We start from the raw sequence: 15,368 nt of genomic DNA on the forward strand, positions 1-15,368 counted from the left end.
ACAAAGCATACTGTTACATTGTAACATGATGTTCTCATAACATTGTTTATAACCTTCATTTATTTTGCACTCAGCAGGCTATTGGACACTGGGCAGCTATTGACTACTGGAGGAAACTTTTCTCTTTGAATATCCATTGTTCTGATAAAATAAAATAAAATTACATGAGGGGTGAAAATAAACAAAAGCTATAGGTAAGGCATCTTGAAAAAGACGACAACTCACATTGATGCTGCTTCAGAAAATCTGCAAACTGACGATCTCTTGCATAGAGTTCAAGGATGCGGATGCGATCTTGAATATCCTATGGAATGGACAGGAAGAGAAAATCCCAGAAACATGTATTACATACTCGCTTACACACATTTTCAGACAGAATTTTACTTGCTCACCAAAAAGTGGTGTATACAAAATTATTCTTTGTAAACATACGCATGCGCAATCCCATACCTCCTTAGGTGAGTTCACTGTTTTCATAAATATGGCGTATCTCTTCACTGCTGAACTCTGTGGATGCCTCTGCACTGGCGCTGCTGTGGACTGGGGGCTCGGGGGTACCGCTGGTAGTAATGGCTGTAGCTTGTAGTTAAATCACTCTCAAACATGGGGTTATACTTAGTGGCCATGTCTAAAAATGGTGGACTGTCCTCTCTCCTTCATACAAGCATGGATACACACAAAAAAGGTTGCAACAGACATCTGCAAGGTTAAGAAACCATAACATAAAGAGTCAAGGGATCAAAGGTCCTGCACATGCAGTAATTAAAAAGATGCAAGTAATAAATTAGTATTTAATGAAAATTTAACTGACTCCTAAGTGACAGTTCTTATAAATGTTTGTTTGAACAATTATCAACATGCAAGAGCTCCTTGGGGAAAATATTTATCTATAATATAATAATACAATAGATTTGACCCTGTTAAGTGTCAATACTTATTTTTACATACTTATTTTTATTGAACAATTTGCATGTTCTCATTCATCACTGTTACAGTTTAATGGTTATATTCTTCTTTGATTAAATTAAATTATATTTTTTTATTGGTTTTAGTTATATAGCACTCAAGGTCAAACTCTAATCAAGGGTTTGTGTCAGGTGATCAGCTCTGAAGGCTCGGACCTCTGAGGTAAAATCTTTCATTAACTGGAGCTCCCTTACATAAGACAAAGTTCATATTAGAAAGAATATTATAATGCACAGTAGGGCTGTGCAAAAAATCGAATGCGATTTTCATGCACATCTCATCAGTAAAGAGGCTCCTGTAATTAGAAGTATATCTCCAACAACAAAAATTGCTTTCCGCGGTTAAAATGAATGTTTTATTTCATAGTTGCCTTGGTAAATTCGCATTTTAGGGGCTAAATATCATGTTATAGGTATTGTCGCTTCGACCCGCGGACATGAAAAACAACCACAGACTTGGCAACATTGGTTGGCATTTACTACACAGAGCCGTAATTCACTGACAATCTACACAAAATCGATTATAAAATCGGTGGCAATTCTTTGTCAATTTTGAAAGCGATTTTGTGTTAGTTGTCGGTAGACTACGGCTCTGTGTAGTAACTGCCGCTCCACCTGAACCAGTGTCGCCAAGTCTGCGGTTGTTTTTCATGTCCGCGGTTCGAAGCAACCCCAATACCAATAACGTGATATTAAGCCCCTAAAATGCCAATTTTACTAAGACAACCATGCCAAAAAAAAAAAAAAAAAACGTATACTTTAACCCCGGGAAGCAATTTTTTTTTTTTTATCTGGGAACATCTTGGAATCGCGATTAGTTTTGTACTAGTTTTGAGAAGCAACAGGGCAGGACGTGTTGTGAAAACCTGGGAACCCTGATCTGAACACACGTGCTGGAGATAATACTTCTAATTAAAGGAGCGTCTTTACTGATGAGATGTGCATGAAAATCCAGTAATACAGTAAAAGTATGCGAGTTGGGATGAAACCGTGATTTACCAGATTGACTGTCATACAGTATGTGTCTTACCGTACTGGGTCCTCCATCTCATCCTTGTCATATTGGTCTCTCAGAGTTCTTGCTAGGAAAAAGATTACTCCTGACGCCACCAGAAGGAACCCGGCAACAGATGCTATGGCAATGCCAACTACGAGTGGCTCAGAAACATATTCTTCACAATGTTCTCCTCTGTACCACCAGTTTTCCCCAACACGGCATCTACAGTGCAGACAAACATACAAACAGCTACTTATTTTAAAATGAATGAATATGCCTTTCTCTAGGTAGAACAGACTTCAATGTACAGGATTTGATCTGTAATTAATTTTTTTAAATGTACGCAAATGCATTCTTGAATGTCATATAATCAAATAAACAAACCTGCAGATGGCTCCTTGGCCTGGAATGACATCACATTTCCCATCATTCAAGCAGAAGTCATGTTGAAGGTCACAGATGCTTTGGCAGGGTAGTCCATCCATGCTGAAGTAACCAGCATTACACACACATTCAGCTTCACCTGACCATTGGTTCACTGTACATTCAGCAAACCCATTACATGCTTGAAACTTGCACGGGTCTGCCTGTTCCCCTAAAACAAATATACATATAACCACATTGATTAGCCACAGCTTTAAAGTGACGTTTGATGAGGTAGGACCAAACAGACTAAGGTTTTCTGATGTTTCCTGACCTGATTCAACATCCAGTGAATATTTGTCAATAGCGAGGTTCATGGTCTGGTAAGCTGTGTTGCAGAAATCCTCTAGAATGAGGTAAACAGCAGTACTGACTCCACGAGGAACAGGCTTTCCGAACTTCATACGGCTGTTCACCACAATACTTCCATTCCTGAAGTTCAAGATCTCCAGGTTCTCGAAGTGGCTGAGGTTTGACTGCAGATATGGCACCAGCTGAGGGACATACAATAAACAATAATGATCTAATGAACTAAGAAACTTAAATGGTATTTACAGTATTCCAATCACGATCCCAATGAAACCCACCAGTCTATGATTTGCAAGCTATTCTGATAAGATCAAACACCTTAAAAAGGTTGTTTGTTTGTGCTTGCCACAACAGGATTTGAATTAAAGTAGTTCCCAACCTTGATCCTGGAGTACCCTTAAAAGATTTTAATTCGCTATTATCTTACACACAGTCATTTCAGGTCTCAGAGTCTCTACTAATTAGCTGTTGCATACATTTAGGCAAGTTTGATTAGGGAAAAATACACAATGTGCAGAGCTGGGAATTCTCCCTGACCCACTGGCAAATAATATAAAACATTGTAGGGGTTCTCAACTCTGGTCCTCAAGGTCCACTCTCCTGAAAAGTTTAGCTACAGCTTTGATCAACCTGGAAAGTAGACCTCGAGTGCTGGAGCTGAACTAGTGAATAATTTAATCTGGATCAGGGATGTCCATTCCTGCTTCTGGAGGGTCACCTTCAAGCAGAGTTTAGCTTGAACACATCTGCCTGTAAGTTTCCAGCGATCCTGAAGACATTGTTTAGCTAGTTCTGGTGTATTTGTGGCTTGAGCCAAACTCTGCAGGAAGGTGGCCCTCCACTAATAGGATTACTCAGGATACTCCTGATTTGGAATGATAAGGATTTGACAGGATATGTGGTTGAAGAGAAATAACAAGTTAGGGTAAGATAAGGAAGAGGACAAACAATAGGAGCAAATGTATTTTAGAGGAGGTACACTACCAGTTCAAGAAACCGTTGCTCCAAGGCTTTGTACTCTGCAGAGCTCCTATTAAACAGATCCTCAGAGAATATCATGTTAGTTACCCGAAGACTGAAAAACACTATCAAAGACCGCCCGGGGTTAATTGGCACGGCGGTGCTGGAAACTTCATCACCCTGGATGACACCAGAGATGCCACTACCATCTTCCTCTTTGTAATGAATCACATCTAGAGATGGAGTCATGACTTTTGAATTTAAGGTATGCACCAACTCCACCTCCGCTGGGGTAATAGTGGTGATGAGGGAGAAGGGTGATTCTTTCTCAGTTGAAAAAGGAGTTGGGTAGACTGGGCTTGCTGGTTCAACGGTGACCAATATGATCTCATCCTCAGTTAGAATTTCCTCTGAATACTGTATTGCTGAAGCATCTGTTAGTACATAATCATCTTCTTCTTGTGTCATTGTGGTACTCTCAACAGATTCTTCCTGTTCCTCTTCTTCAACCTCCTCCGATTTTTCCTTTATAATCACAGCAAATTCAGTTTCCTCATCCTTTTTCATTTCTGTTAAAACTGTTTCTTCCTTGTTGACTTGCTCCGTCCTCTCTTCTTCTACAGGTACTAAAATGTCTTCCTCAGGTTTTAGGGTAGATTCTACCTTAGCCACTTTGACTGGCGGCATTGTGGGCACTTCTCTACCAACCTGTAAATTTCCATTTTCTCCAGCTTTAACAGTAATCAGTTCAGGAGTTTCTTCAGGCAAGATCTGGTCCTCTTCAGTCACTGTTGTAATTGTGGAGAATTCATAGTCCTCGATCTGTGGCTTGTCTACATCAATCAAAACTTCTTCCTCACCTTCTGTCTCTCCAGCTGGCTCTTGAGCCTTAGTAAGTACAGTTACCCAATCATCTTCTGCACCAGATCCAGAGGCGGGATTAAAATCATCAATTGTCAAGCCATTGTCTTGCTTGGCATCAATAATGGTACCCACAGCTTCAATATCCACAGCAAAAGTCTGGTTGGAAGGAAACTGTGACACCAAGTCCTTGTCTTGAAGGTCTAAAAGTAGGAATAAACAAGCATCTTGAGTCTTGTGTCTTTCACCACCATGTTGGTGTCCAATCCTGGTCCTGGAGGGCCACTGTCCTGCAGAATTTGGAAACATTCCAGTGTGTCGGAATGTTGGAACAAAACTCTGCAGGATGTTAGCCCTCCAGGAGCAGGATTGCATTTACAATTATTGTACACGTGAATGTTGGTCCTTTTCCTCTGAGGAACTACAGCTGGCATGGTCTATAAGGTATGATGACATAATGCTCTCCCATACCTTCTTCTTCTGATATTGTAGAATCCAAAAGGTCACCAATAGTAAAGACCTCCTTCATCACCTCTCCAGGCAGCTCAGATGGTTTTTCTACTGCTAAAATATCATCCTAGACAATGGTCAAAATAAACCAGTTGTTTCCCAGTCTTTTTTTAAGTTATGGGTAACGCTTGCAAAGTTATTCATCAATTTTACTGTTCCTATTCTTCCATTTTTAGAGTAAGGGTTTTGTTGTAATTGTTAAACATTCAACTTTGGTACAAAACTCACCCACATTTCTTGTTCTCTGTGTCAATAATGCTATCTCATATTGTGCACCTTGTTGAGTATATATATAAATATCTACAGTGGTTGGTATACTGTAGTGAGTGACACTTTACTGCCACCATGAAAGAAATTTAATTCACCTTGTGATAACGGTCTGGAGATTCTTTTGCAGGATGGGTTTCCTCTGGAGAGGTTTCCACTGACAAGAGAACATTACACAATAAAAGACTGCTGATGTACAGTTGATGTACAGTAGAGTACTAGTAGCTACAAGCAGATGAAGTAGTACCATGCATAGCCTCAGTGATGTTGGGGTGGATGTCAATAACGGTGTACTGAACAGTGGACCCTTCTGAATTACTAAAGGTGCCCTCTACCATGTTGGATTGAAGATTGATGAAGTCCATTGTCTCACTGCTGGTCTGGAGGGACACAACATATTCCACCAATACTGCCTGTTGATTCCCAGACTTTTTTTTTAAGTTACTGGTAATGCTTGCAAAGTTAGTCATCAATTTTACTGTTCCTATCTTTCCATTTTTAGAGTTAGGGTTTTGTTGAAATTGTTAAACATTAAACTGTGGTACAAAAACTCACCCACATTTCTTGTTCTCTGTGTCAAGAATGCTATCTCAAATTGTGCACCTTGTTGAGTAAATATGTAAATATCTACAGTAGTCAGTATACTGTAGTTAGTGACACTTTACTGCCACCATGAAAGAACTTTAATTCACCTTGTGGTAACGGTCTGGAGATTCTTCTGCAGGATGGGTTTCCTCTGGAGAGGTTTCCACTGACAAAAAAAACATTACACAATAAAAGACTGCTGATGTACAGTAGTGGACTAGTAGCTATAAGCAGATGAAGTAGTACCATGCATAGCCTCAGTGATGTTGGGGTGGATGTCAATAATGGTGTACTGAACAGTGGACCCTTCTGAATTACTAAAGGTGCCCTCTACCATGTTGGATTGAAGATTGATGAAGTCCATTGTTTTACTGCTGATCTCTTCACTGATTGTCTGGAGGGACACAACATATTCCACCAATACTGCCTTATCACCACTGCAGAGAGAAGACAATAACTGCACTTACAATGTATGTCCATGGGTTTGTATTGGAAATAACTTTGCACAGAACAAATGAACATGTGACGATCACAATATTCTCACATGATCAGTTGTAATGTTAGAGTAATTTTTTTCAAAACATTGTATATTTTAAAGTGTTTATGTCAGAATTATTAAGTGAAGTGACATTCAGCCAAGTATGGTGACACATACTCAGAATTCTTGCTCAGCATTTATCCCATCCAAAGTGCACACACACAGCAGTGAACACACACCCGGAGCAGTAGGCAGCCATTTATGCTGCGGCGCCGCGGGGAGCAGTTGGGGTTCACTGCCTTGCTCAAGAGCAACTAAGTTGTGGTATTGCCGGCCCAAGACTCGAACCCACAACCCTAGGGTTAGGAGTCAAACTCTCTAACCCCTAGGCCACAACTTCCCCATTCCCCATTTCTTGCCCTATTGACTTCCATTGTAATTGCATGACTATAAACATGATTCTTGCTTGTTTATTCTTACTCAAAGAACTAACCTGGCATTCATGCACGCAATCAAGTCTAATTTACCTTGAGGGATCCATCTGTGGCCTACAGGAAAGATAAAGTTCATATTTTTAGCACAATTACCACTGGAGCAGGTCATAGGCTAATGCTCTATATCATTGTTAAATTATTAATTAAGAATGGCATGTTCCAATTTGACAACCAGGAAGTGTTTCAATTCATGTAGATTTTAAATAGTGTATCTATTATTTTATTATTTAAAATCTAAATTCTTTCTATTAAAAAAAATTATGCTTGACATGTTATTTTTAAAATGCTACTTGGTTTTGCATGTGGTAATCAAATGCAGTGATATTCATTCAATATTTAAATGCAACTATAATAACAAAATTAAACATGCACTAACACACCTAATGTTCAATACCGATACGCTCTTGAATTCTGTCAGTTTCTTCAAAGCAGCTGAAATCTGTATGAAATGACAAACAGGCAACACAAAACCAAAATAATACAGTAATTAAGGTTGGTAGATAACAAACAATATACATAACATTTGTGTAAAAATTAAAGTAAGTATGTCGGTGTGTTGTACCTTCTCTGTGATCTTGTGAGTGAGTCTGCTATGCTCACTGCTGGTGGAGTTGAACAGCTCTTCACTATATGGTTCTCCAGTCAATAACATAGCCAGCTCCACCCTCTGCTCAACTAGAGGACGTGAAGGCGAAGCAGCTGCTTCCTGCTCAATCTCATTAGTGATCTGCCACAGACAACACACACAAACTTTGTTTAGCAGGTGTTCAGAATTCATAATTCGGTTATATGTATATTTTTGTTCATCTTAGTGTTTCAGATTAGAACCAGACTTGACTTTACATCAGTATGAAGTCAAACACCACCTTAGTATCCATCTCTACTGTCATGACAGCAGATGGTGCTTCTGCAGTAACTTCCTTCTTGCTCTCTGAGACAACCTCATGTGGAACTGCTGTGGTCACCACCACAGTGGTCTCTGCGGCAAGCTCATCACCTACCAAGTTTTAAAGATAATTATTTTTCAAGCTTGTGTTGGTGCAAACATTTAAAAAATGTTTTTGTTTTTTTTGGCATTTGCAAATTTGTCAATTGAATCTTCCAATAAACTGACGTTGACTGATAGATTCAGCTCAAAGATTGTCAAACAGTCAGGATCCATGATAGAGATGATTTGATATAGTTGCACTTGCATTGCACATTTTTGGGGGCTTTTTACACTTCAAAAAGTATATATATATATATATATATATATATATATATATATATATATATATATATATATATATATAATAGTGCTGTCAAAATTAGCGCGTTAACGCATTCGATTAATTTGAAATATTTAACGCGTTAAAAAAAAATAACGCAATTAACGCGGTTGCAGTTTTTTTATTTCCAGTTGTGGCCTATGTGTGTTCAACGTGCAAAGAAATATGGATAAGACCAAGGAAGGACTTTTAGACGGAAAGTTTCAGTATAAAACTCTGCCGGATTACTCTTCAGTCTGCCACAAGAAACATTACTCTTCATTTAGTCTGCCACAAGAAACAGCAACATTAAAATCATGAACTCAAATGTCATTGTTTAAAAAAAAAAAAAAAAACAATGACTGTAACAGTGCGTAAATCAGACCTTTCTGTAACGCTAACGTTAATAAGCTTAAACGAAAATAATGAAATAATTGTGTAGCGGAGTATTTTTTGTACACAGTGCCGCGAACTGTCAATCACTCCTGTACGCGTGCATCACTGTCCTCCTCAGCTGCAGCAACTTGCGCTCTCTCTCTTCATCAAGCTTTAAAACAAAAAGGGGACAAAAAGATCATATTGTCTTTGTGCATAGGCTATAGATTAATTAGATAAATGAATATCTAAATTTGTGCCTTGCCGTCTACGGTATTTTTTTTAGAACTTAGAAAAAAGATTCTGCAGCCAATGAACAGCCAGCGGGGGCTGCAGGACGACTCAACCTCCGCAGACAGTTTTTAATGTTTATCAGACAATAAATACTCAAGATTTTGCTTTAGTATAACTCACAACGAGTTTCACACACCTTCTCCGGCCACGTTGAGTTGTTGACACTTAACAGTGGGAAAAGCGACACATGCGCTATTCACTTGTATAACTTAAGGGTGAATGGGTAATGTAGTTTCTGCTCTGGGTGGGATGAATTAGGAAGCTTGCATTGTGAAGGGCGCTCTGAAAATCGGCAGTGCAGGTAAAAGATTAAAGCCTCTATTAAAACAGATGTCCAAATGAGCGTACCGGTACGCTACAAGCACGTTCTGGGCGCACGGAGAGGTGGCGGTACGCTCGAGAGCTATATTTGGAAGTGGCGGTACTGAGTACCAGTGCCTACCGGCCCACTTAAAGCACTGGCAATGACTATACTTTGGAATTTTTTTGCAGTCCACTTAGAATTCAACATGGAAATCATTTTTGTTTTTTATTGGCATTGATTGTTTTGAAATTCAAATGGTACTTACATGCCTGTGTTTTTATTTCTGTAATAAATATGGCTTTCAAGCCAACAGTTAATTTGGAGGATATTGATGGTTTATTGCAGGTATGTTGTTTACATGAGAAAATCTGTGTTACAAGTTAAACAAAAATTCCAATAAACAATAATATTTTGAATTTAAATAGTTTCTTTGTCTTGAGTTTACATTAATTATTTACATTTTACATTTACATATCCAAAAAGTTTCAGTCTTTTAATTGCGATTAATCGCGATTAATTTTTAAAAATTGTGCGATTAATTAGTTAATTTTTTTTAATCGATTGACAGCACTAATATATAAACATGATTCAGAATTTAGAGGTGCTTGAATGACATTGTTTAGTACCCTTTACTACCTGCAGTCAATAAAAATGTTTTACAACAGTTTGGTTGTTGCTTTTTGTTATGTTATGTAATGTTTTTAGTGTAGCTTACTTGATAATTTTAAGGCATTCAGTTTCCTAATATTTTCCAAGTAATGTGAACACTAATAAGAAGTTAACACAACTAATTATTTTAAGTCAACAGTGCTTAAGTATATTTTATTATCAAGCTTTCTGTACAAACCATTTTAAGATGTGCAAAACTTATAATTAACACACTAGTTTACTTTTTTTACATTTTACAGATATGCATGCATATTTAAGATTTTCAGAATCAGAAAGAGCTTAATTTCCAAGTGTGCATATTTTTGTTGTTGTTTGTTTTTTTGCTGCATTGTGCCAAGTTTTTCACAACCATTAATATTATATAAACAAATGTTGTGTTATTAATCATTATACTATTTAATATTAAATCATTAATTTGTAGATGTTTAGCAGCTAGCTGCTGTAGAATGAGTCACTGATGCACATTTGTTGTGGCAGAATAGAAATTCGAATCCATAGGTACAAAGTATGGGGTTGGGGTTTAGACTAGTCCTAAAAAGTTATCCATCTAATCTTTTTTCTTCAAGACTGGTCATAACTTTAAAATTCAGGTCTTGTTCGTATTGGAAAAGTAAAACTGATTACCCCTTGACAACTGCTAGATCTTCAAGCTAGTTCATAAGATATGTTCTTCACAGTTTTCATGAGATTTGACCGAGAAGATTTTGTAAGGGTGGGGTTTATACATTTATTAAAGAAACTGTCAGCAACAACTATCATAATAGACAGACCTGGTGGCACATGGTCTTGTTCTTGGGAAGACTCCTCAGGTCTGTATAAAAAAATGAAATTGAAAAGGGCATACATGATACAAAACCTTTAAATGTATGAGTTAACTATTCAACCACACACACACACACACACACACACACACACAAGTTCTCTAATGCATTGTACATTTAATGAAAAAAACAAGGACCAGGTATGAAGGATGTAAACCTGCATACTGAGTATGTAGGTGTAATACTGAGAAGAAAGAGGAAGATGAAAACAGACTCAGTAATACTATTACAATAAATAAATGTCTGAGGGTAAGGAGGTATTTTCTGAAAGGTTTGGGAGCGGGGGATTGGGTTAGGTGAAACGGGTTTTTAAAATGTTATTTCACCTTTTCAGCCCGGTCTGCCTGAGACTCTGCAATGGACCATAAAGATTCAAAAGACAGACATCAGATACACACATGCACCAGTCACCAATGATATTCTATTTATATCAAAACTATCAGCTAAGATAATTAGTACAACATTAACGATACAGTTCTTATGCTACATACTCTGTGGATAAATGCTAAGTGTTCTTCTGATTGGCTAAAGGCAGTGCCAATCTCCAGTACAGAGAGTCTTTCTGTCTGGCACTGGCTCATCCAGCTCTTGAATTCCTCCTGATTGGGGAGGCGATCCAAGAAGATTTTGAAAGCCTCCCAAATTATTTCCTGACATGCTGATGTAAAAACAACAACAACATCGTATTAGTACAACAAAACACATCAGAACAGTAAATAATACAATCAGTAACAGTAACGTTCTTACTGTCTGAATAAATGAACATGTCTTTCATCTCAAAAGTTAAAGGTCAGCTACCAGCGTTACAGTTGAAACCAGACCAGAGGAGGAGTCAGACAAGATCGCTCACACCTTTGATCTCCGTCATGGATATAAAGGCTTTGACCTTACTGGCCCCAATCCAATGTGTTAGCTGACTTTTAACCCCACCGTACTGCCTTCTTATTTGTTGAGGGAGAAATCACGCGTGAACTGTTAAAGATTGTCTTGAGGTTCTTCAACACTACCCAAGACCTCAGAGTGAATCTGACTGCCGAACACTAATGAGATCTCATCGTTACACACTCAGCTGTCAGCTGCACAGAACTGCTTGCACTAGCTGATTATTATGGAATGGAAATCTTTGTAGATTCTTGATGTTGAGGTTTTAACAAATGTAGATTTGATTCGAATCTTGTTACTTAGGTCAAGATTTGGTTTGGGTTTTGGGTTATATATATATTATTATATTGTTGGTCTATAATGTGGTCCTTTTACAATGTGCTAATGGTGATGATTATTTTAACCATAGGTCGGCACAACAAGAGAATCTGCAAGAACTTCACTATTTGCTATAGATTTTAATATATCTAGCAATATATACGGTATATGGTAACTTTCTGCCAGCTGTCCTTGCTCTTACCCTATTAATAAAATCCTAAAATTCTTCTTCACCCATCTCCTTGAGGCACTAGTTATTTCTTGGCCAGCTTACAGCAGTGAGCCACGTCTCATTTATTTTAGCTATCAGAACACATTTTAAGCCAGTACTTCATTAGCTAGAATCCAGATTCACATCTTGGCTTTGAATAGTTGGGTAATTGCTGTTATGCCCAATTTTTTTTTTTTTTTTTTAGATCTGTAAATTTAGAAAATTAACATGCTTTGTTGTAATGTAAGATAGAATGTCTATAAAATGGTACATCAGACTCTCCGAAATGTTATCTGGTTGAGCTCAGGCCTTTAAACTGTATTAATTATAGCTTGAGACACAAATAGCATGAGATAAAACAACAATTCAAGAGCTAATGATGTCTCATGTGTGTGCTGTTGTTTTCCAACCAAAAATGATGGCAGGATGTAAAAATGAATTCAAATATATTTTAAGTAGTAAATTCAGTGTCCACTTAATTGTGTTTTTGCGCAAAATTGTGTGTTAATATTATGTAATCTTTAAGAGATACTAGTGCTTTTGATTTTAGAATGTTCCAAAAAGGAAGTATACAAAAAGCTACTTTCAGTTCTTTGGCACTGAATTCTGTATAAATATATAGTACATTTATGTATGTACAAGCAATACTATACACAGATTATACAATGCTATTACTATTAATACTAAACGTATAACTAGGATTAGTACTAGTGTCTCACCTCTGAGCTGATAGTATTTCAGGTGGTTACTGACAGCTTGCTGCACGGTTTCTTGACTGCAGAGGCGTAATCCACTGGACAGAAAAACATTACGCTTATGTCTTGGCAAGAGTCCATGGTCTGCAGGCTTTTCCACAAACCTTTGAAACAATCTTTGTGAGCGCTCATCTAGATTTCCAAACATAGGGATATGGTCAACTTCCCCTGGAAAAAGAAATACAAACAAATTACTTGGTGATAACCATTAGCCATCAAACTCCCAACTAATACATATATACATACAGTACACAAAGATACACACCTGCAGAAATCTCCAGCTGGCGTATTGCAAAAATGCAGCCTAACCAACACAGCACACAGGTCCATATGAGCTTCCACATAGTGACTTCCTGTGGCTTGAAAATTAAGCTGTTGTGCGATAGCTTCACTTCGGACGATGTGTCCAAACCTTCCTACACCTGTACATACCTGTTACACAGTATCCACTGACAGTTATGATAGTATATTGTTGTTATAAAGTGCCATCCAGATTGTCAAAATTGAGCACAGGTGTATAACTGTGGCGATCCTCTGGCATGTAGGCAGATGGAAGGGATTTTCCTTTTTTCCCCTTCTAATCTTGTTTAGTAATCCTGTAGATCAGCTAATCAAGAAGTAACTGTAAGATCTGGAGTTAACCAAGCGTGCAAACCAAATATACATGTGCGGGAAATGAGGGGTTAAGAGAAAATAAGGAAAATAGGATTTGCCAGATATCCATAAACAAAAATAATTTGAACCCAATATACAGTTCTCAATGGAGGCATACTAACTTGACTCTTACGTAATCACTGCTCAACTGAACACTTGACCACCTGTAAGGTTAAGGACAGGTATTAATGGTTTGACCCTTAAGGTCTCCAACAACTGTAAATGAACTGGAATCAAGATGCTTTATTAAGACTGAGAACAGATAACACTACTACTTTGTACTGAAATAATGTCAGATAAACAAATGCAATAGAGCAATTAACTGCAAGGTAATAAACTGGTAAATTACATGACCAAAAGTATGCAACAAAAGTTGCAATAATATGGAAGCAGTGACAGATCAGTTCTTCCATATTGTGACATACACCCAAATTAATCGGGTTACTAAAATAGAAAGAAAAAAAGAAAAAAGTAGGCCAGGGCAGATCTGAGTGCAAGCTTGCAGCTGAATATAAAAAAGGGGCAGGGTTTAAGTGTACTAAATGGCTGGAAAAGTATGGTACACATCACTAGAGAGAAGCCTTTCTTTTTAGATGGAGTTAAGACGTTTTGATTGCATTTTCTGATGTCTAAAAAATGAGTAGAAAGATAAACACATACATGGATGAATCGTTCACATTAAGGCCTATAGCTGCTTGTCATTGCAATGCTCTAAAACCGTTGCTAGGCAAGCAAAATGATGACGTTATTGTTACCAATGTTAGCTAAAAAATATCTGCTACCTCGAAAGGATGTCTCAATGTTTAGTGGATCAAGGCCCTTGCTAGTGCCCAAATTAGCATTTTCAACAGATTCACATCTGGGAATACAACCGTAGCCACTGAATTAGACCTGCGAACATGCTCCTTCTTTCCAAAACCCTGACCTCTGAAGACCTGACTGGATATCACAGAGACGGGAGTGATTTTTCAGATTCAGGGTTATTTAAGGAAATTATTCATTCTTAATGAGGTTGTTTTTTGTTTAGATGTGGCCGTGCGTGAGTTGAATGGCTAAGACTAAGACAGGATTTTGTACCCCCTGTTGTTGTACATACTGATTTGTCACAATACAATTACCGTACATGTGGCTTAGTGTCTGTGTCCTTAGAAATTAACCACCACAGGTACAGTAAAGAAAAAAGGTTTGTAAAAAAAATACAGCCCAGTGTACTGTGAGGAATATGTCCTATTGAGGTTTTTTTTTTTGATTATTACAAATTGAATTGTGTTGTTTGAAGATTAGAGGGAATGCCGAAAAATGTTACAGAAAACACACTCGTAATTTTCTGCGAGGACTTTATAAAAATATTTCCCCCTGATTTTTACAGTTTAGCATCCTTTCATACAATTTTTTTGTTGTATTACTGCTACTGTTTCTGTAGTATGTATACTTTGCACTTTCCATTTTGTGTAAAACATATCTTTACCTTTGTTAGTCTGATCAAACTGTTCAATACTTGAGATTTCCGAATCACTTATCACACTGGAAATGAAAGGTGCACTCGACTCGACAAATATAGCAGAAATGGTAATAGTATGGAAGCCTGCTTTTCAAAAAACAGGCCTGTCTCAAAGGCAGGAAATGCTACCATATAGATTCCTCCAGGTTTTACAGAACTCCTTGGTACATGTATTTAAAGATTAATAAAATCACAGTTTACCAGCTAGTATACACTACATTGAATAAGCAAACAAACAAGAGATAATCATTATACACAGACTGGAATGCTGGGATTACTGGAAGAAAGTGGGTGGTCTACAAATCAGTCTAATCTCTGTCTGATTAGTGTTAAACCTATACCATCCCTGCACGCACCTGGCCTTCTGATGCTCTACTTGACCACTATTAATGAATGAGCCAATCAGAACAAGGACTCATGCCACACCCAACAGCTTATCCAATCATGTGTCCAGGCATGTGTTTCCTACATTCATTCATCACAAACTG

General features: G+C 37.7%; 1 protein-coding gene across 1 annotated transcript; it reads right to left on the reverse strand.

Moving 5' to 3' along the window:
- Positions 1 to 494: 494 nt before the first annotated feature.
- On the reverse strand, positions 495 to 12,928 carry LOC113108067 (interphotoreceptor matrix proteoglycan 2). The gene is made up of 18 exons (XM_026270889.1): positions 12,690 to 12,928; positions 11,051 to 11,217; positions 10,886 to 10,911; positions 10,509 to 10,549; positions 7,716 to 7,846; positions 7,412 to 7,576; positions 7,230 to 7,288; positions 6,883 to 6,903; positions 6,124 to 6,314; positions 5,985 to 6,043; positions 5,540 to 5,672; positions 5,391 to 5,449; positions 4,987 to 5,092; positions 3,679 to 4,718; positions 2,660 to 2,879; positions 2,347 to 2,557; positions 1,996 to 2,184; positions 495 to 654 (listed from the first exon to the last, which is right to left on the reverse strand). The coding sequence occupies exons 1-18, from the start codon at positions 12,871 to 12,873 to the stop codon at positions 495 to 497; spliced, it is 3,162 nt and encodes a 1,053-aa protein (XP_026126674.1). The 5' UTR covers positions 12,874 to 12,928.
- Between the last annotated feature and the right edge of the window lie 2,440 nt (positions 12,929 to 15,368).

This window comes from Carassius auratus, chromosome 9, assembly GCF_003368295.1.
Source record: "Carassius auratus strain Wakin chromosome 9, ASM336829v1, whole genome shotgun sequence".
In the NCBI taxonomy this organism is placed as follows: domain Eukaryota; kingdom Metazoa; phylum Chordata; class Actinopteri; order Cypriniformes; family Cyprinidae; genus Carassius; species Carassius auratus.